This window comes from Lepidochelys kempii, chromosome 14, assembly GCF_965140285.1.
Source record: "Lepidochelys kempii isolate rLepKem1 chromosome 14, rLepKem1.hap1, whole genome shotgun sequence".
In the NCBI taxonomy this organism is placed as follows: Eukaryota; Metazoa; Chordata; order Testudines; family Cheloniidae; genus Lepidochelys; species Lepidochelys kempii.
The window spans coordinates 2908733-2929587 of NC_136393.1; the positions used below are offsets into that span (position 1 = coordinate 2908733).

At 52.3% G+C, this 20855-nt stretch overlaps 1 protein-coding gene across 4 annotated transcripts in view; it reads right to left on the reverse strand.

Moving 5' to 3' along the window:
- Positions 1 to 3264: 3264 nt before the first annotated feature.
- SLC38A10 (solute carrier family 38 member 10) overlaps positions 3265 to 20855 on the reverse strand; it is a 47313-nt gene continuing 29722 nt past the window's right edge. For 2 of the 4 annotated variants that reach the window (XM_073310956.2, XM_073310959.2), the window contains 6 exons: positions 20613 to 20769; positions 12894 to 13064; positions 12099 to 12551; positions 11384 to 11503; positions 6746 to 6925; positions 3265 to 6620 (listed from right to left, as the gene is read on the reverse strand). In XM_073310956.2, the coding sequence (XP_073167057.1) occupies positions 5413 to 6620; positions 6746 to 6925; positions 11384 to 11503; positions 12099 to 12551; positions 12894 to 13064; positions 20613 to 20769 (2289 nt within the window). In that variant the 3' untranslated portion in view covers positions 3265 to 5412. The remainder of the gene's footprint in view (positions 6621 to 6745; positions 6926 to 11383; positions 11504 to 12098; positions 12552 to 12893; positions 13065 to 20612; positions 20770 to 20855) is intronic. The other 2 variants (XM_073310957.2, XM_073310958.2) reach the window with 2 other exon arrangements.

The window sequence follows — 20855 nt, forward strand, 5'->3', positions numbered from 1 at the left end:
CCGCCCCAAGACTACCCTGCCCGCCAATTAGAGTGCGACTTTCTCCCAGCTCAGCCAATCAGCGCCAGAGGAGGGTGGGACCCGAAAGGGAAGCGACTGACGCCAGCTGCGCAGGCACGAGAGAAGGGAAGTAAATAACCGGCAGCTCGTCCAATCAGAAGCCCCCCGTGTCGGAAAAGGGACCAATCAGAAGGAACAAGGAAGGTGGGCGTTATTCGTAACCAATCCAAAGCCTCGTCAGGGTAGGCGAGGGCTACGAGAAAGCGAGATGGGGCGGTGTTTAGTTGGAACCAATCCAGAGCCTAGGGCGGTCTGATGGACAGGACGCTGCACCTCTCAGAGGACAGCAGTGGCACGTGGATAGCCGTGCCCAATGGGAGAGCGCTAGGAGGCTTGAGGAGCAGCGAAAGGAGCCTACCGGAGCCCGGCCCATCATGGCGGCGCCCAGCGAGTAGGGACTTGCCATGTCCGGCCAGGGGGTCTGGCTGCGAGCCCGGGAGCGGCTGCGGCGTTTCCCCGAGCTGCTGGCGGGATGTCGGGACCAGGTGGGGCGGGGCCTCCCCAGCCCCTGCAGGCCGCTGCTCGCCCCGGGCCCGGCTCAGCCCCAGCGGCCAGAGCCCCGAGCAGGGCCGGGCCGGGAAGGGAACGGTGGTCACGGGCCGGGCCGGGCCGGGGGAGAGCAGGGGAGGGGTCCCCGGGCAGGGCGAGGGGAGAAGGGCAGCCCGGGCCCGGGGGGGGGGGAGGAGGAGGAGGGAGAGCGGCGGCCCGGGCGGGGGGGGGGGAGCGGCGGCGGCCCGGGCCCGGACGGGGCGGGGGGGGGGGGGAGAGCAGGGGAGGGGTCCCCGGGCAGGGCGAGGGGGGAAGGGCAGCCCGGGCCCGGGGGGGGGAGGAGGAGGGAGAGCGGCGGCACGGGCGGGGGGGGGGGAGCGGCGGCGGCCCGGGCCCGGACGGGGCGGGGGGGGGAGCGGCGGCGGTCCGGGCCCCGGGCCCGGACGGGGGGGCGGTGGAGGAGGAGAGCGGCGGCGGTCCGGGCCCGGGGGGCGGGGAGCGGCGGCGGTCCGGGCCCCGGGCCCGGACGGGGGGGCGGTGGAGGAGGAGAGCGGCGGCCCCCTCCTCTGGTCCCCTCCCGGCGCTGCGGGTGACCGGGGCGGCGGGGCTCTGACCCCGCCGGTTCCGCCTGCCGGGGGCGGCGGCTCCTACGGCTCCCTCTGGTTCCAGGCAGCCGCCTACGGGCGGTGCGTCGCTGCGACGGGGCCCGGCCAGGGCGCGCTGCGGAGGGGCGCGTGTGCCAGGGAGTTCGAGGCGCTGAGGCGGTGCTGCGCCCAGGCGGTAGGTTGCCGGGACGAGCTGCCCGCAGGGTAACGGGGAGGGGGGGCCCGGGGGGGCCCTTCTGGCGGGTCCAGCGCTATCGTGCTCGGACCGTCTTGGGGGCAGTGCCGTAGACAAAGCGCGGGCCTGGGGAAGTAATTCTCAGCCCTGGGACTCCTGCCCAGGGCACCTGACATCTAGGGCACCTGACATCTAAGACATCAGGCAGGACCAGTGCCGCGTCTTGTCCGCGGGAAGGACAGTCCTGTAGATGGGGGATCAGGAAATCGGTTAATTTTCAGCCTTGACTCAGCACGTTACAGCCTGTGCTACAAGATGACGCTGCCCCTCAAGACCCAGGAAGCTGTGGGAACGAACAAACGTTCGGACACGAGGGGATAGAACAAGTACAGAAGGAGATAGGGGCTGCTTCCCCCTCCATGGTGATAGTTTCTGATGGTCGGGGGTGGGGGGGGTCTTATCTGGCAAAGTCCTCACAACAGAGCAGAAACTGCATTCTGTAAACAGAAAACACCAATCTTCCTCCTCCTAGCTTATCTAACTCCCTTCTTTTTACAGGCAAAGAAGACAATGAAGTGAAGGCATTAGTAACAATGCAGGGGGGACTGGAATCTAGATTTACAGTTCCTGGCTGGTGTCTGTCCAGCTATAATCAAGTAGTTCCAGGACAGAAGAATCTGCATAATCTAGAATTAGATCAGAAGGAAATGGGAGCCTAATAATGGAATAATCAACTCTCTTTCATGCAACCTCCTCCCCCAGCTGTTTCAAACAATGCATGTAAACAGATGTTTGGAATCTTTTTTTAAATAAAACTCAAATCTGAGTCAGTGTTAAGACCTGCTCTTTATTCTACAATTTAACTATGCAGTCTGGAAAGGGTAGCAAAAACTGCACTAAAACTAAGCTTCTGTTCTAACAAGTGGCTACACTCCCTTTGTTTGCTGCAGTACATTTAGCCTACTCTCAGATGGCCCTATTGTTATAGATTTTTGTCATGTGGCTGTCCGGAGAATTTAGGATTCCATCTCCCCTTCCCACACAGTCATAGGAACTGCTAGGGTGGGCAGAAATACAGAATAGGTCACTTAAGAGAGGGCTCTGCTTTAGCTCACAGGATTTCATTATCTCTGCCCATATTATGACTAATGCTTGAATTCAGCTAAAGCCATGGTATGCTAAAGAGCTACCCCACTCCAGCTGGGAACCTTGCTGCTAAACCTCCACTTCCCATGTGAATACAGGCTTTCAAACTGCAGCTTTGAAAACCTAAGCCCTGAAACTGCTAAGAGGAGGGGAGAAATGGGCCAAGTTTACAGACCATGGCTCAGCTCCGCTTCAGTGGTTGGCAGTGTACGCTCCTCATCCCAGCTCAGGCCAATGGGTCATGTTAACCTCAAGGCTGCCAGGGCCCTTGAAGTAGCATAAGGACACTGTTTAAGTTTAGAGGGTTAAGCATAGCGCTAGGGAGGAAATGCGGGGTACTAGGATGAGTAAATCCAAGTTGCAGCTTGATAGAAGGAAGGGAGGTGCTAGCTAATGAAAAGCACTCTAAGAGCAGGTTTGATCCTTGTCGCTGCTTGGGGCATGAGCCTGCTGGAAGCTGCACCCCACTTCACACTGCAGTCACCCTGAAGCTAAACAATCCAAGTGGCACTTCATGAAATCTCCCATTTCAGGGCACATAGGGAGACCCTCCCTTCCCTCACAGCAAGGAGGAGCCTTGCTTATTTTCTCCAGCCACTAGCTGCAGCAATGGCAGGGGGATACTTACCTGGCAGGGGAGATACCAGAATGAGCAGTTTCCTTAAGGATAAGTACAGAGCACATGCAGGGCTTCAGTTGCACCACTCCCATCCCAGACAGCAGAAACTGTCCCCCGAGGGCCAAGAGCAGCTTAATGTTGCTCGTTACAGCAAGAAGAGGTCAGATCAGAATGCTTTAACTTATTTTATTGATTTGCCTGGCTTGGCCACTCCTCCGCCATTCCCCTGAGCACTGCAGATACAAGCTGGTCCTAGCATGGAGAGGTAATGAAGTTCCCTGCTTTTGTCCAGCTGGGAATCTCTCATTCACAACAAAAATTCATCAATATTGGCCAGATCCAGGTGCTGAGGCATGTCAGAATTATCTTTGGTCCCTTTGTGGTCGGCAGGCACCTCAACAGCAGCACATGGTCACCCTAAACTGCTGCTCGCATGGTATAAGAGAAACAGTGCTCCCTGTGCCAGGCAGGTTCACAACACAAAGCTGACAGGCCAGGGGAGATACCTGTACACAAGCTAGGTGCAAGCAGGGGGAGTATTTGGTTCCCACCCCCAGAGCTCCTTTATAGCTGCAGCAGGGGGCAGACTCTAGCTTTGGCCACTAGCAGAGAAGACTACTGCACTGAAAGCTTGGGACCAGCAGCCGAGTGTCTGACCTGCATCTGACTTTCACAAACGCCAGCAATCCCACGGAGGCCATTTTAGGGCCTCCTGCCCCAGAGCAGCATGTACCAGATATGGGTTAATTGAGACAGAGTAATGGAGGAACTCCAGCTATGGCAATCCTGTCTGCAAATGCCCCTCCTGAAGACAGACAGCTGCCACAGAGATTTAAGCACTTCAGATAATTGGCTGACTTTAAAGACAAGTCCCAATACTCTTCTTCCCTTTTAGGAGCTCAGAGTTCTCTAGTCTGAAGGAAGAGTCACCCCCCTAGAGTTTCTCTCGCTTGGTAACCAGCCCTCATCCCAACAGTTACATAGTTCCCGTTCCCAAGAGGTTAATCTGATATGAACTAAATGAGGAGGAGTTACCAAAGGACTCCAGTATAAAAAAACCTGACACTGCTGAGGTCTACAGGCCCCTGGCAGGGTGAAATTCAATCATTCTAGTGAAAGCTTGGGGATTTTTTTCTTACATTTGGCAATCTCATTTACCATACCTTAAAATTTACTACTGATCCCCGACTCTTGAAACAAACCAATTCTCTTAAGCGTTTCCTTCCTCTGCTCATGTATACATTACCCAAGAATCTTGATTACCGACCTCAATGGATTTAATCACATGTTGAAGAATTGCTCTGGGGGATACAACTATACCAAACATTACATGAACTCTGCAAAGGGAGAAGAGAGGTAGGTACAATTCTGAGACAACCTGTCCCTTCAAAATCACTCAGTTTCATTCCCTGATATCTGCTGCTACTTGCCGCAAATCTCAAGCTGTTTTGAGAGGGGAAGAAGGGAGTCTGCAGTTCCCAGCACAAGCCCCTTAATGCACTTTGGGCAGGAATACGCCCGTAGTTAAAAGCACAATCTGAAACGTAACATCCAAGGAAGAGAAGAAGGTAAAGCTCTTCATTATTGCTAGTATGTGGCCAACTGAATGATCCCTGGGTAGAAGAGACAGCACAACAGTAGCCGTTGTGCCTGTTTAAGGCAGCATCTTACATTAACTACACTGATATTCCTAGCACAAACTTCAACCCAACCACGTAAGGCTGACGGAATGGCTTCCCATTGAGAAAAACGTACCCCAACAATTGGCTAACCCAGTCCTAGCGGACGTATTTTCAACACAGACTGCAACATTCCAGGAGAAGTGGAGCCATGGTGAGCTCCCCTTCTCGAGGCCCAGATAAGTTGGACTAAGCAACTCAATGCACTTACTGGGAAACATTTACAAGGAGATGGTTTGAGCAGCCCGGGATGTGCCTCGATACTGAATGGGGAAATTGGGGCAGGATGGACGAGGCAATTCAACATGAACCAAACAGAACAGATCCTTTGGGAATGGGGAGGACCTTCGAAAGCCAGAGGGCAGTCGGAGCTTCTCTTTCCGGGTCACTGACTCTCCAGTCACCCCAATGACAAACACGGGCAGGACGTTAACACTGAAGTAAATGAATGGGCCGTGGCAGCCCCCAATTCCATGGAGAGAGTAGTCTGAGGTCAGAATGTTGGTACCCAGTCCAAGTGAAGTGCTGCTGGGTTAGATTGTCAGCAGTTGCGTATGCAACTGGAGTCCACATGGTCGCTTGCTGCACACGTTAGGAGTGATAACGGCTTCACCACCAATACAGCAAGGCCGGGTCTCATCACACCTCCTCCTCTGCCATTTGTTTGATCTGCCGACTGTGAACCACTTGCTGGATGCCTTCCGCTGCCTGGTTTAATCGCGTCTCCAGGGCGCTGCGGAGGTCGTTCACTTTCACATCTGGAAGGGGGTTGAGACCAATGATGACTCCTTCCCTCGCCTCAGTCTCCTCCTCCAGGCGAGGCGGCAGGTCCCGTCTCCTTCTCCGGAGGTCCAAGTCAGCCTGCAGTTTCAGGTCCCGGTTTGGTTTGATATTCTCCTGGTCTGGTTTCTGATCCGCAGGGGGCGCTGCTCCCTTCTCACGCTTTAAGGCAACGTCGTTCTCAAAGGCATTCTTCTCAGCAGGATCTTTGAGAAGTTTTTCATCCAGGACCTTTTGCTTGTTCAAGTGGCTTCCCTGAGGATCCTGCTCCACATCCACTGCCTTTCCCCGGAGAACTTCTTTCTTAGCCTCCACTTTGCCAGCCTGATCGACCTGCTGCTGTTTGCTGCCAGCTCCATCGGCCTGGTCGTCATTTCCCGTTCCTGGATGCTCCTGTTTATGCTGCACGTTCTCCACCACTTGCAGTTTATTTGAAGAGTCCACTGGAAGTTCCAGATCTTTGGGCTCCTCTTTATTTGCTAGTTCTGGACCCTTCCCTGCTGCCTCCTGAGCTTTGACCGCCCTTGGCAGCTCTCTCTGGGTGTCAGCGACTGCTCCTGCCAACACCTCTCCAGCTTCCAGGGCACTCTTCTTCTTCTCTTGGTCATCTCCCACGGCTTTGGCTTCATGGCCTCCCCCCAGTTCCTTGGCTGCGGGCTTCTCTGGATGGTTTCCTGCTGCCTGGACTGCATGTCTGACATCATTAGCATGTTGTGAATCATCGCTGTGAAGTGGATCCCCTAAGTTCTCTAGAGAGTTTTTAACAACTTTGTTCGCCTTGTGTTGTGGGACCTTCCCACCCTTAGGAAGAGCCTCAGGAATTTTAGGCCCAGCTACACTGACTTGAACTGGAAACTTCATTCTAGGTCTGTGCCCAGCCTCTTCCAGATCATCCACATTCCCTTGGTGTCGCTCTGCTAAGTTACCAAGCTGATTGCCAGGCCCTGGCTGAGGAGGCTCCAGTATCTCCTTAGGGAGGTGCTTTGCAGCAACATCTGCTTTACCATCTTGGCCCTCTTCCTCTTTGCTCTTTGCAAGAGGCAGACCAGGCTCCTGTGGTATTTCTGCTGCAGAAAAATAAATGAAAGCTCTTTTTTAGTGCATGCCCAACAGCAGTTCTCCCCTCTCCACAGTGCACCTGCCAACGTGCCAACCCCAGAGCGTGGCAGGTGTTCTCTAGCCCCGGCCTTACCTTGCTTTGGCTTCTCATCACCTCCCTCCTCCTGCCTCTGCTGGTGCATTTCCTTATGCTGCTCTTCAATCACAGCGAGCAGTTTCGCCTGCTGGTCTAGTAGCTGCTTTTGCTGCACCTGCTGTTCTTTAATCACTTGCAGCAGGACGGCATGATCAAGCACCTTTGTCTTCCCAGCTTCTAATGTGAAAAAAAAAACAAAACACACCAGGGGGCGGGGGGAAAAGAGAAGAAAATGAAGCTTGCTGGGAGCGGCAGAACAGCTCCTCACACTTAGTGTGGTTATTGGGAGGAGAGGGATAGGTGGGTACATGCTTCTCCCCCCAAAAATAACGCTTGCACATAGTCTAACCAAGTAACGATTCATTTCAATAGCTATCCTTCTCCACGGGCCACAGGAGACCCTCTTCCATATCTGTGACCCGTGTTTTGCTGTCATACTTCTTGACCGTAGCCCGACTGCAATTCCCTTCCTCACTCCTCGGAGAAGTCCCACTGCAATCGGGGGAGCAAGGACATGGGAAGAGGCCCTCTTAGCAGCAGCACGGAGATCCTCCACTCGACAGGAGAGCTGAAAGCTCACAGCAGCCGGACGCAAATACGTGTGTGTGTGTAGGGTGAAGGTGACCGCCACCACAGGACAGGGCTGTCTGATCGCTCCCCTCCCCCTCCCACATACAACTTCTTCAAAAGGAAAGCTAAGGGCTCTGCAGCTAACCTGCACCCCCAGAGCAGAGAGTGGCAGAAGCTACCATGGGCAATGTTTTGGAGGTTGCTTTTCACACAAAAGGCCAGGAGACTCAGCGTAAGACCGACCAGTGCACTTGTATTTATCCTGGAAGGGGAGAGGTCTCTGAAGCAAGGTGGTACAGAGATAAGGGACAATCAACAGCTAAATAGAATCAAAACAAGAGGACTTCTGCTTTTTAAAACCCTTCTATAATCCCCAAAGGGGCTGATGGATAGATAGGCAGTTCTGACTGCTCTCAGGGTCTGCGATTACCTCTGCAGGGGCTTAATATGGCAGTTCTAGCTTGGAACCCTGGAGAGAATTCATCCACTTTAGTGGGCCTAGAACATTTACTCCTAGCTACCGTTGAGCAAAGACATATCATTCTGGGGCCTTCTGCTGAGTGGGAGCCAATGCCCAGGAGTCCAGCAGTTCATCTGAACCCTACTGAGAGGGAGCCCAGCCCAGGGAGCCTACCAGAGCATTCACACCCGGACATGGAGTATCTGCAAAGCCTCCAATGCGCGGCATCCGATTCTAGCCTCTCAAATGGACATGGGCTGGGGAAATGCCCCTCTTCTTTACCCAGACCTGACCCCTGCTTTTATCCTAATCAGGTGAGCGACGTCTGACAGCAGGCACAGGCTCTGAAAGACCCAGCACCACCGCAGTCTAACACACGGCATGACCCAGGGGCTGTGCTCAGGTTTAGCTGTCATGGTGTTAAAGGCTGCGTGAGCCACTTTACAGCTTTGTGGAGAGGGCAGGAGAGGGTAGAGGGAATAGATTGCCAGTCTGAACTGGAGTAAATTTCATCCAATGAAATCTGAAGTGACCTAGGTGCAGTAAACTGGTGCTCACAAACATGCCAGTAGAGGACGCAGCATAACGTATCAGAAGACTGTACGTTAAACCACGACGAAACCCTGCTCGCTAGCTCTGCACAAACACACACACTGGGGGAAGGCATGGAGAACACACTGTTACTATTTGAATATATGAGTTCGTTTAGTGCTCAGAAGTCAGGGCCTAGCAACACAGACTTGATTTGAGCCAGGCACTGTGCAAGCTACATGCAATGGGCAAAACATGCAGACACCCTGTCTGTAGGGAGACATTACAACATCTTTCTGCTTAGGACATGCACCACTGCATATACTGTACAGTGCAGACCTGTCCTGTGCTTTTGCCCCACCCCCGACATGCCTAGTGGCATTTCTCCAAAGCTCTCTGGGAGTTTCCAGAATATTGCGCCCAAAGGAATTCATGGCAATGATTAACAGCCTGTAAAATGCCATTTAAATTAAAAAGGGAAGTTGTCCTGCTAATAACCCACAAGGTGACTAAAGGGGAATATGTTCAGTGCACAGCAGAATGCTATAAAACAAGCAGTGACTTTGGAATATTCCCGTTTACAAAAGCTCCATTATGGGCGGGGGAAGTGAAATCACTGGAGGAGTGCAGTTTCCTTCCCCCCATGTCTGTTTACTTTCAGCACTTTGCTCAGCAGTGCAAACAGAAGTCCTTTCTACTCTCACTTTCTGGGGGCTGCACTCCACTAGCTCTGCATGGTTAGCAATGCTGAAGGAGAAGGTTTCAAGCCAAATCAAACTTGTTTTCATGGAGATTTTTAAAAGTCTATGTAACTCCTCTCAAGCTTTTCACACACCCAAAACCCCGCTGGGCTGCTACCCCGTCACACTCCCTCTGATCTGAATGAGAGTGGAGGAAAATGTGTCAGACCCTGAATCGCTCTGGGGGGGCTTAACACACCTCTGATAAAAAATATCAAAAGCAATTTAACAAAGAAATGGAGAGGACTTGGGCATCCGGAGGGGCCGCAATTCAGGAGCTGGGGAAGGAGAGCCCAGAGAGAGGTTACGGTCAGCAAGGGGCATCCGTGCAGGAGGATTGTGAGCACCAACGTTTTCCTGTTTCTTTAGGTGAGGGATTCAGCTCTGTACAAAGGAACGGGACACATCCCAAACACTCTCTTACGTGCCATTAAAGCCCCCAAGGACTGTGTGTCACTTAAGTCTCTCAGGCCCTGTGCTGACTCTCTGCCTGGGGTGAAGGCTAACACACACGCTCATGCAATGCATTCACAAGAACAAAGGCCATGCATGCTACTCTTTCATTTGCACTTAAATCCTGGGATTTTAAATCCTCCTTACAATTCGATATGGTCATTCCTTGAGGTCCATACCTGCTACTAGCTTTTTAATCTCAGCTGTTTCAGGCCCATTGAGATGCGTAAGGAAGAGAAACAGATTAGGAAAACTGTGGTTTTTGTTTTGTTTTGTTTTTAAAGCAAATGAACAAGTCAGAAGCATCAAATAACCTTTAGAGGCACCTTCATGGGGAAGGCACCTTCATGAAACTGACAGATGAGGACCAGATGAATGCTAGATTCTACAAGACTCTGCAGAAACAGCCACCTAAACTCGTATCCCGCACCCGCACTGCATATATGCCGCCTCTCAGGATATGGCATGTTCAGTGTCACCTGGTATGCAGGATCTGTTCCCGCGACAGAGATCCCTGGATGTAGCCTAGTGTCATCCAGCAATTCACAGGGCCTGCAGCTAACCTGCTCTCTGGCCGTCAGGGAATCTGGTCTTTTCCAGTAACGCAGGTGTAATCTGCTGGGCACAGGTTTCACAGGAGCTCCCGGGGCTCGGTCAGTCTCTCTCAAGTCCACCATGGCGAGAATGTGAGCAACTGGACGCTCGCAGCGGTGACCAGCCACCAGACACGAGCCCTGGGTCTGAGTCTTGGATTTTGCCATCCCAGATTGGCAGAAGCTAGGAATGTTCCGGGGTCTATCTACACTGCAGCTGGCAGCGTGCTCCCCTGTGCGGGGAGCCAGACATGTGCTAGCCCACTTAAGAATAGCAGTGTGGCCACAGCGGCCGGGGTGGTGGCTCTAGCTAGTCACCCGAGTACAAACCCACCTGACCCCCTGCTAGCTCGAGCAGACTGGTGTGTGTCGGTTGGTCTGTCACAGGAGGATGTGCCTTTGGAGGCAGCGCGCACGACCCTGACTACACAACAGTACACCGCTGTGCCGGCTGAGAGGCCATAGGCTCCAAACCCTGGCAGCGGTGGGAAGCGTCGGCCAGGTATTCTGGAGGCCAGGACTCTCCTCTTGGAGAAGTTAAACCTCGCTGACCTACCGTGTATCATGAGCTAGCATGCAGCCACGCAGGTGGGAACAGGCAGATCAGGTGAAGGATGTGTAGCTCCACACAGTGGAGTTCACACAGCCATTTCCCACTGTGGTTTTATTCTGGCTTCGCTCTTGTTCACCCTGGGGCCTCGCTCTGTACTCTAAGATTGAGTGGGGGGGGGGGGGGGAGAAGGGGAAGGGGAGAGAGAACCAGGACAGAAAAGCCGGGCCTACAGTCCAGCATGGGTCACAGCACCAGCTGGGCTGGCAGAAGTTTTGCTTTGAAACATGCCATCCTCTCCTGGAATATTTAGCCCTTCGAGACAGACGCTAACCACTAGACCTGATAGCTGCGTTTTCCCAAGCAATGGGTCCCCACCCGTCAGTGGTACATAGTGGAGTTCCGGAGGGTTACAGGGCTGGGCCAGGTCATAACCCCGAAGCGGGGAGCCGGGCCCAGCCCCATAGGCTCTCCAGCGCCTCCCCTCGGCACCCGGCCGGGATCAGGGTTCCGGTGCCAGGGCAGAGGGTGCCTGCACATAATGGCGGGTAGCAAAAAGCCAAAAGGAACCACAGGCCTCAAGTTACATGATCCCAACCACCACGACCAAACCGTCTGGGCTGTACATTCTCACTGTCCCTTTCACGCCGCCTAACGACACGGCGGGCTCCCGGGGGGATCGGCAGCTGGGGGGAGGCTAAACCCCACTTCATGCACCCGGCGTACGGGGAGACTCACCCTCCAGCTTGCTGTCGGTGTCCTCCTGCGGCCTGTCCTCAGCATTTCGGATCTCTCTCTGCTCTGGTTGCTGTGCCCGCATTGGATCCAGCCTGTCTGGCGGGAGCAGCTCCTTCGCACCTGCGGACAGACCGACCGACCCACCCACCCATGTCTTTGGTTGGAAAGGAAGAAGCGGCAGATGTTCTCTAAAAACATCTCCACGCTCCGTCCCGCGTCCCCCGCCCCCAGCCAACGCGTTTTATGTTCAACCTGACAACTGCAAGGGAAGTAATAAAAAAATATTTAACAATCTTATAGACTCCTGGCAGAGAGCCAATGCTAACTACCTTAGCCGATTAAAATGCAAGAACCATCCTAGCTAGCTTTTAGATGGGCACTTAGCAATGTGTTACCTGTCAAGATCTCCCAACTCCACATCCCCAGTGAGTTGTGAGACACATAACAACAGCACAACACCTGACATTTAGTAGGCTAGCAAACAATTGTTTGACAGATATGATAGTAGCTGTCAAAGACACCAGATTCCTCGTTTCCCCCAACAGCTGCTGAAGGGGCTGTGCATATGCACATGCTAATCTTGTGAAATTAAAAGGGAACACTGGAATGTAGATAGGAATAACCAATCGCTGCCCTCCCCTAACCTAGTCACTGCGGGAGGATTGAGGGACAAGAGGAGAATTTGCTCAGATGAGCCACCCAGGAGATGACTTACCAGGGTCGATTTCCTTCTCTACAGACTTCACAGCTTCCGCAATGTTCCCAGGCTGCTGGAGATTTGCCTCAGCTCTCTTCTCGCCCCCAGGGAGGACAGCCAGTGACCTCGGCTCGACCACCTGCTTGCCTGGCTCCAGATCTTTGTACAGCAGTCGGCCATCTCGTCGCACCTCTGGGGCATTCTTCAGGTCCTTGAGGGGACTGTCAAACTCTCTCTGGAGTGGGTTGTGGGCCCCATCTTCCTTTCCTCGTTCCAGGTTGGGCTCCTCTCTCTTGGGATCCAGCTGTGCAGCCTTCTCCAGGGCCGGCTTGAGCCGATTTGCATTGGCTTCTTCAGGTGGACGCTTGTTCTCCTCGGATTCTTCACGGTCCTGCCCCTCATCTACAACAACTGCGTCATGTGGGACAGGTGGCTCATGCCGATGGGCTTCTCCCACAGGTAAAGCGATCCCTGGGGAGAAGGGGAGGGGAGAAGGTCAATGGGCCCCTCTGGTGGGATTTGGGGCAACTCCACCCAGCAGATCCATGTCATACCCGTGTGTACCCTCCTGCTCTGATATGTGTCGCCCCTTCCAGTGAGCAGTCCTTGCTGCCTAGCCACGTGCAAGCATGTCCAGCGAGCCACAGGAGCAGCCACGCTGGGCCAGGGAGGGAATGGGCCAGGACGGGGATGGAATCGTGAATTACCTGCAATAATATTGCTAACCAACCCTTCCAAATATGTCAAGTTGCACCTCCAAGCTCCAAAGCTCTTGCCCTCTTCCCAGCCCCAACAACCCCATCTCCGGGATACCCTGGTCAGGCCGGTCGAGCTGCACTTCCTCCTCCTGCTTGGCCTTCGCTTCGTCTCTCTTGGGCACGTCCATGGGCACCTTGATCTGCGGCTGTTCCATCTCTACCTTCTCATTTGGCAGCTTCGGTTTCTCGCGGCTGTCCTCCGCCCCCTCCACAACTGGGTCCTGGACTGTAAGCATGGCACAGTTAATTGAATGAGGTCACACATGGCTGCACTGTCAATCTATAGAAGGAATCAGGGCAATTCTTTTGTCAGCTGTAATCCTGTTTCTCCAGCTGAGTGACACGAGTCTAGGAGGCAATTCTGAGCTCCTCAGTCAATTGTTAGTGCCTAGTTTTCTTTACTAGCCATCACTCTCTTGTTATCAAGATACAGAAAAACAGTACAGTGCAAAAAGAAAAGGCATACTTGTGGCACCTGAGAGACTAGCCAATTTATTTGAGCGTAAGCTTTCGTGAGCTACAGCTCATTTCATACAGTGCAATTTACCTAGTGTCACGCCGTGGGACAAAAGCTGTGTGCTACCATGAACCACCACCAGATGGCGGCATTGACCTTGCGCTCTTCTCTGAGGTTGGTGCCACCACAATTCCAGATACTGAGCTACTTCTAATCCCTCGGAGCGCTCTGGTTCCCAAGCTGCGCTCCCGGACCAGCAGCAGCCGGTGGCGCGTTCGCGGGGGCTCTGTGGAGATCCTCTTTCCCAGCTGCTAGGCTACACTCAGGACAGGAAAGGCCCATCAAACAGTTTCCTAATGTTACTTCTTCACAAGAACAATTGCTGCAGCTGGCACAGGGATGTAACGGGACCGAATGGGAGGGGATCACAGATAGGGCACAGATTTTTAACCGTGTGGGTGATTCACCATTGGAACAAACTTCCAAGGACAGTGGCAAACTCCCTGCCTCTTCATGCCTTGTCTGGAAGGCTGGATGCCCTTTTGAAAGATCTGCTGTAATCAAACCCAAGTTACTGGGATCAATAGCGAGGTGGGTGGGTGGAATTCTCTGGCCTGTGTTGTACAAGAAGTCAGGCCAGATGTTCAAATGGTCCCCTCTGGCCTCAATCTATGAAATGGGAATGTAGGTGCCGCCCATAAGCCGCTCTCAGCAGCAGCCCACACTATGGAAATGTTTGAGAACCACGGCTTCAGAGGAAAAACAGAGGAGGGAATCAGATTGTTTTCCAGCTTTTGGGAGATGAAATCACACAGAGCATTTTCTGTCCAATGAACTCGGAAATATTTACTTTCTCTATCACAAAAACACACTTCTCCACCCCTCCCGCAAATTTCCTTTGGGGAATTAATTCTGTAAACATTTTTCAATGTTCTCCTCCCCCTCCCTGGAACTGGTGCCGTTTGTTACCAGATGAATTCATGGGAAAGAGAGACTGCCACAGTTTCAGCTGTGCCGGTCTTATGCAAGTTGTGAAATAGACGAACAATACATGATCCATGCCCGTGTGGGAAGCCCGGCTGGAACAGCTGACAGACTTGGACTCTTTGCCCTAGAGCACTGTGCCAGGTTGTGAAACTATTTCAGATCTGGGTGGTTTTCAAGGTTGCTTTGGTTAAGTAAATATCACAGGAAGAAAAGGGGCCTGAAGCAATGGTGGACACTGCAGGTCACGCAGCCTCGCTAATGCACTGAGCCCTAGTTCCCCTTCCCTGGGAAGATGTAGGGCCAGAGTCACTGCCCGGTGAAGCCAATGGAAAGATGCCGATTGGCAGGCAAGTTTTTCTCCCAGTGGAGCGTGGCTGCGAGGCATGGGCGAGGGGAAGATGTGCGCTCCCCTCTTTGCCCAACAGAGAAAACCGATTCAAGCGAGCTGTCCCTTTCCCAACACGTGGCTGTGTCACTTTCAGCACATCACCAACCAGCATCCTTTCAAAGGTGACCCCACCAGACGTGGTGGCCCTCTCTTCAATCCCTTCATCAGAGGGCGGGGAATCCACTTTGCCTTCCAGGCAGAATCAGGGGGGCTGGGAGGGAGGAAATCAAGCATTTCTGAACCAACTCTGGGAGGATGGCAGGATTCCCGTGGAGGGATGCCGAGCCCTGGGAAGAGAGTGCTCTGCCTTTCGGAGCAAGGATGTTCCCAGCCAAATTCTAGCCTCACAATCCACAAGTTACTTGGTTTGCCAGAGAAAAGCTTTAGTTTAATTGTTATGGGGGTCCCTGGTAACTATGCATCCCAGTTCTTATCGCGTTTACAGAGGTCTGGCTCATTCAAGAGAAGCTCAATACAGATTTGCCATAGACCCAGCGTTGCTTGGGGCCAGGGTATTATTAGAATTCGGGTTAATTCTACAGCAACCCCAACGTTTCCTAAGCAAAGCAAAAGGGTTCGGGAGCCAAACACACAGAGCTTCCCATCTGACAGAGTAATGAAAGAGTTAAAAGAAAGCAGGGCTCCTACCTCGGCCTTTCCGCTTCCTAGTCAAACAAACCAGTGGCTGTCCAGGAGACTGCAGCAGGTGAAACTAGTGAGGTCCCCCCTACAATGAAATCACTGGCGGTGGCCCCATGGCTGTACCCAGGAACAGGCATAAATCACGAGATGGCTAGCATGTTACACACACTTCCAAAAACCACACAGCAAAACAATAAAAAGATAAAACCTCCACTCCGTAATAAGGCCAAGTTGCCTCTAAGCTGTCATTTTCTCAGCAGGGAACAAAATTAAGTTCATCAGCTGGGCGTGAATTAATGGCCTTGCGTGCTGCATGGAACCCTACAAGGAGCTATATGTGGTTTGCAGAGAAGAGTTTTGCTCAGGAAGTGTAATAATCACTAACTGTACAGTCGCCTTTCAGGTCCCTTTGGAGAACGTTACAGTAATGCCGGGCCTCTGCATGTTTTATGAGCGGCGCTGGACTTTACAGGCGAGGGCTGAGAGGCTATAAAAGCTTCTTGGCTTACAACAACATCATCATCATCTCAGCATCAGACAGCAAGAGGGTTTTCTTCACTGCTCGCTGGGCCTTCCAGAACCAGCCCAGCAAACAATGCCCTCTAGCAGCTGTCTCCCTTTGGAGATATATGGGGGGAGAGGGGGAACAACACCCAAGACTTCCTGAAACAGATTTTTTTTTCCTCTTAAGTGGTTTGCCAACAATGTCTCTAGGCTGCAATAAAATTGCATGATTAGCAACCTAAAAGCTTCCCTCCCCCATAGCTTCTGGTTGGGATTCCAGCAACGGCCCCAGAAAGACATTACAAATGTCTCCTCGCGTGGTTTTCATATCACTCTTGTCCACCATGTTAACAACTGTAGCTGTAGCCTACATCCATACCTCCTGCTTCTTCGGAAGGAGGAGACGACAGCTTGGCCTCGTTCTCCTCCTCCTCCTCAGGGGAGGGGGAATTGAGGAAAAGGGGGCCAGATGTGGCCTGGGAAGAGCAGACAGTGGATGGGGCACTGGGAAGATTCTGTCGAATAGAGGAAGAAAATACATTTTTTGGCTATGGTATCATTCCCAACACAGGGCTATTTTAAGTCCTTGACAGTGTCATCAATCGCTGTCTCCCCAGTTCCAACCACGAGAGGGCGCGAACAGCTGCGAAGACCTTGATTTTAAACGCTTGCTTCCATTGTCCGCTTTTTGAAACTGATCGAAGATGGTAGCGGATCTGAGGACTGAGACGGGATCAGTCCAAGCTCAGCCTTTGGGACGCGCACACCCCCACAAATTCCTGTGCTGAGGTCAGGGGCGTCGTTTCGTGGCTACTAAAATAAGTTCTACCCTCACATCACTTCTGCAGCACCCAATCCCTCTCTTTGAAAGACAAGATGTTTGGTCTTGGAGATTAAGGCTGAAGTAGCTGGCACATTTTGGCGTCTTTTTAAAATTCAGATTTCTGGTGAATGGGGAGAGGTGGGGAGGTTAGAATGCAGCAGGCCCAACCTCAACAACGTGATCCAAATGATTTGGCTGGCACATGGCTTGCAGGGAACCCTGATCAGCTGGCATGCCCGGCAGAACAAAGTTCCTTGGGAAGGGGCTCTCTGAGCCTTGTGAAGCACCGTCCACACTGTCAACACTTAGCAGGAAATAAGTGTTGATGTTCAACTCCACTGGAAAAAGAATCTGTTCATTGACAAGGCTTCAAGACCTGAACAGACCTACGCATTTTAACCTAGCTCCCAACAGCACTGTACTGAAGTGGTTTCATCTCCGTGGAAGACCTACAGAAGGAGCCTCCTATTAGGGAAGCAACCAAGAGGGGCTGGGGGAGAAGAGGAAATCAGTGGCTGAATGGTTCAGAAAACTGAGGAAAGGCTTGGGCCCTGATTTTCAGAGGTGCTGAGCGTTCAAAAGCGCCTGCTGAAGTCAACAGACGTTACAGGAGCTCAGCATCTCTGAACAGCAGGCACTTAGAGAGTCTAGCCCACAGTCCAGCCCTGACCCGGGCTGGTGAATTGTCCCCAATCTCCAAGCCCAAGGGGAGCGAGTGATTACAGAGCGCGCCGCCCCTCCCCACGCTCTGCAATGGTGACAGATTTCACAAGGTTATCGAATGGCATCAGTGAAATTAGCTCACAGTTGTCTCCTCACACACCAGCCGTAAAAATGAACCAAAGTTACACCAGGGTGATGGCTCCTTCTCTGTGCCAGAGGCCCTATTAAAAGGCACTGGAGAGTGGAGCAGCAGAGACAAGCTGTTCCTGCAACCGTCGGGGCGAAGGGAGTGGCTGTGTCCAATCCACACATGTTGGGGGCTGCTCCTCAGCTGGCAGGGACAAGCGTGGGATCTGGGCAGGTTTCTTGCGGGGAATGCAGGCGACAGGTTCAAGCGGAGCTGCTCGAGTGGCACGGCCGCCATGAAGAAAGCCAGGGGATGAGCCTGTGTCGAGACTGATAGCCAGGAAAGAACCCGGCTCTGCACACAGCACACCCAGCTCTATCCAAGTCCCGTTATATGCGAAACGACAGACTCCAAGGGGGCACCGAACGCGAAATACCGGCTCAGACACTCCTTGCTAAAACAAGCTGAAGCCCAGCGGCTCGAGGAGTGGCGGGGAAAGGCTGCTGTCACACAAAGGGCATGAATCAGACCTTTGTTACGAGATATTGCACAATGAAAGACATAAAATAAAATGAAGCAGCAATGCTCAAGTAAGGAGCTGAAAAATATTACAAAATCTTAATCTACACCATGAGACCCTCTGGGGTGCTTTCAAATACAGAGAGAAATTGCCTAATTAGCTTTTTTTTTTAAATGGATAATTGCCTTCATGAGCTTTCACAGGCAGCTTAGCAACCTTTTAACATACATACCCACTGTATGTAATAGCAGAACATTTCTGAAAGGGGTTTTATACCTTCCCAAAGAGCCGCTGACAGTAAACCTCAAGCAATACAGGCAGGGGCCGTAATGGGCACTTGGGTGTCATTAGTGAAAACACTATTCAGAGTTCACTGGTCAATACGTGTTCACATAAAAGGGCAATGTTCTAATATTCATAATCCCAGGGCCCACAGGGCAGGGTTTTAATGAAAGTCTGTACAGTTCTGGTCTCCACAACATCAAAGAGACCAATAAAACCCCTCTCACATGCTGACAGGCAAGAGTCAGACAGAGAACGCAAAATGGTAAAAGGCTCAGCTCAGCTCCAAGCTTTGCCTCAACCAGGCAACCCATCAATTAAAAGGGAGGTGGGAAAAAACCCCAAGAACATGCTAAAAACAAACTGCGTGCTGCCGGCAGGGAAGCCATGTGTTTCTGGTAAAGACTCGTGCAAGAAATAAGAACCAGATGTGGCCGATGGAGGGCACCCAGGTGATAGCAGGGCAGCCCCCAGCCCTGCACGTATTTCCAATGACAGGATGCAGCTGTTCTGGAGGCTTCAGGGCCACAGACTAGCCCCTTCCCAAAACAAACCAAGGCAGGGCAAAAGGGAGGGGGCAGGAAGGTGTTGATTAAAGCAGGGTAATTAATGGCCAGCCAAGTCTGGTCCCATGGAGATGTGAAGAAAGCAGAGTCCAGGGAGGAGCAGCGCTGCAGCGACTGAGCGGCAAGCAGGATGGGCCGAGCAGGCAGCAGCCTTGGCTCACAGGGAACCCAGTGTACTGCTTGCGGCTCAGGGCTGAAAGGCTCCCTAGGCCCATTTGAGTTCATTGTTCTATTTCCTCTCCCTGACCCATTGTCCCCATCCAATCCCTTCTTCCTCCCACAGAACCAGGCTTCAAAGTCAGTGCTGGAAAGCACCGACTCTGCTTCCCAGGGCAGGGCCTGTCCCAGTGTCGACTGCATTCTCCTCGCTCTCACCGGGCTGGTATGAAACAAACCAGAAGTCGGCAAGGTTTTGCTGTGGACATGCCCATTAGAGCTGCATGGCGAGTCTCCAGGGAAATTTAAAATCTAAAAACGTCTTCCCCCAAGGTAGGATTATTTAATCCACCATCAAAGCGGCAAATGATCTGGGCTAATGTTGGCTAACTAGTTCTAACTAATGTTTGTAGGAGGGCATCTAGGATTCCCTAGGTTATGACTGAACACAAGCATCCTGCTCTTCTCCCTGCTTCACACAGGGAAAGAGTGGAGGGGCGGCTATGACAAACTCCAAACGGGACTGTTTATTTTACCCGTTACAAAATGTGTGTGATCAGCAGCCCTTCCGAACTGAACACCCGCTCTTTGGCCATTGCTGCTCTGAAATTAACCAAGATTCAAGAATTAAATTGCATCCTTCCTCCCAGCCCGGCCCCACTGAGCATGCATTAAGGATCTGAGAGCGTCTTCCACTAGGACCATCTCTGTGCAGGGGAAGGTGTGCATTGTGGATGTATAAAATCTGACCATCATCCGGGATGGAGCAGCGCAGGAGTGAATGTTATCGCAGGCAGCACCAGTGTCTCGTAGACGCTCAAAGCTGTTCCCCAGGAACAGGGCCAGCGACTAGGAGGGAGCATAATCTCCAGCAGAAAAGCCTGGCTCTTTTTTTTGCTTCCATTCTCAATATCCACGATATTTCAAAGCCCTGAAGAACAGAAAACCCCGAGCAAAGCCAAACAAGACTTGAAAAAAACAGAACAACCACAGATGAGGGGCAGGGCAGGGCCAATCAACACCTGCTAGCGATGGCCTTGCAAAGCAGGCCCGCAGCTGCGGAAGGGAGCGTCAGGCCATAATTCTATCAACGGCCACAGTAAACAAATAATAAATAACATGAACCAGTAAACAAAGCTGAGGCATAATCACAGGCTTGGTCAGGGCTAAAACTGGCTCCAAATTTATATCTTCACAACCAAAAAAAAGTCGGCACCCATAAATTTACATACCTTTGAGTGCAATGAATGGCCTGTTATTGAAACTTTGTACAATATGCTGGCAGTGATGGAGAAAGTGGCCCTGTTCTGGCTCCTTGTACCCTTCGTACAGGTGGCCAGTACACTGCTCTCTCTAGTCTCATGCGCACAGAGCTCCTTTTATTTCAAGGCTTGTGTCGTTCCAGAGCCCTGTCACTAGTGGGAGGGACGAGGGCCGCCCCTCTCAACAGAACAAAAAAGAAAACCCATATCCTTGGCAGAGACCCAAGAGGCATTTTGGAAAGTGACAACTACACCCTTTCTTGGAAACCTTCTCAGGAGGCCCTGGAGATGCAGGCACTGGAAAAGGCTCCTGGTGACCCAACAAAAGTGGCTTTAAAGGGGTCAAGACAGTTTGGAAGCAGGATTGAGATGAGTGTAACACACGCAGAACACGTACCTGGTATTTTGACAGAATCTTGGTCAATTACATTCTTGGCTTCTTCTAGCTGATCAGACAGGTCCACTGCTTCCGTTTTCACTGGCAGGTCCTCCATCACCGATAAGGTGGTATAGGTGCTAATAACGAGGATTCCCAGGCCGATCCCCAAGATGAGCTGCATAACAAATGGGTCAGCGCTGACGTTAACATACATTGAAGCGAATGTCATTGTTCCAAATAGCATCCTTCATGCAAACTGTA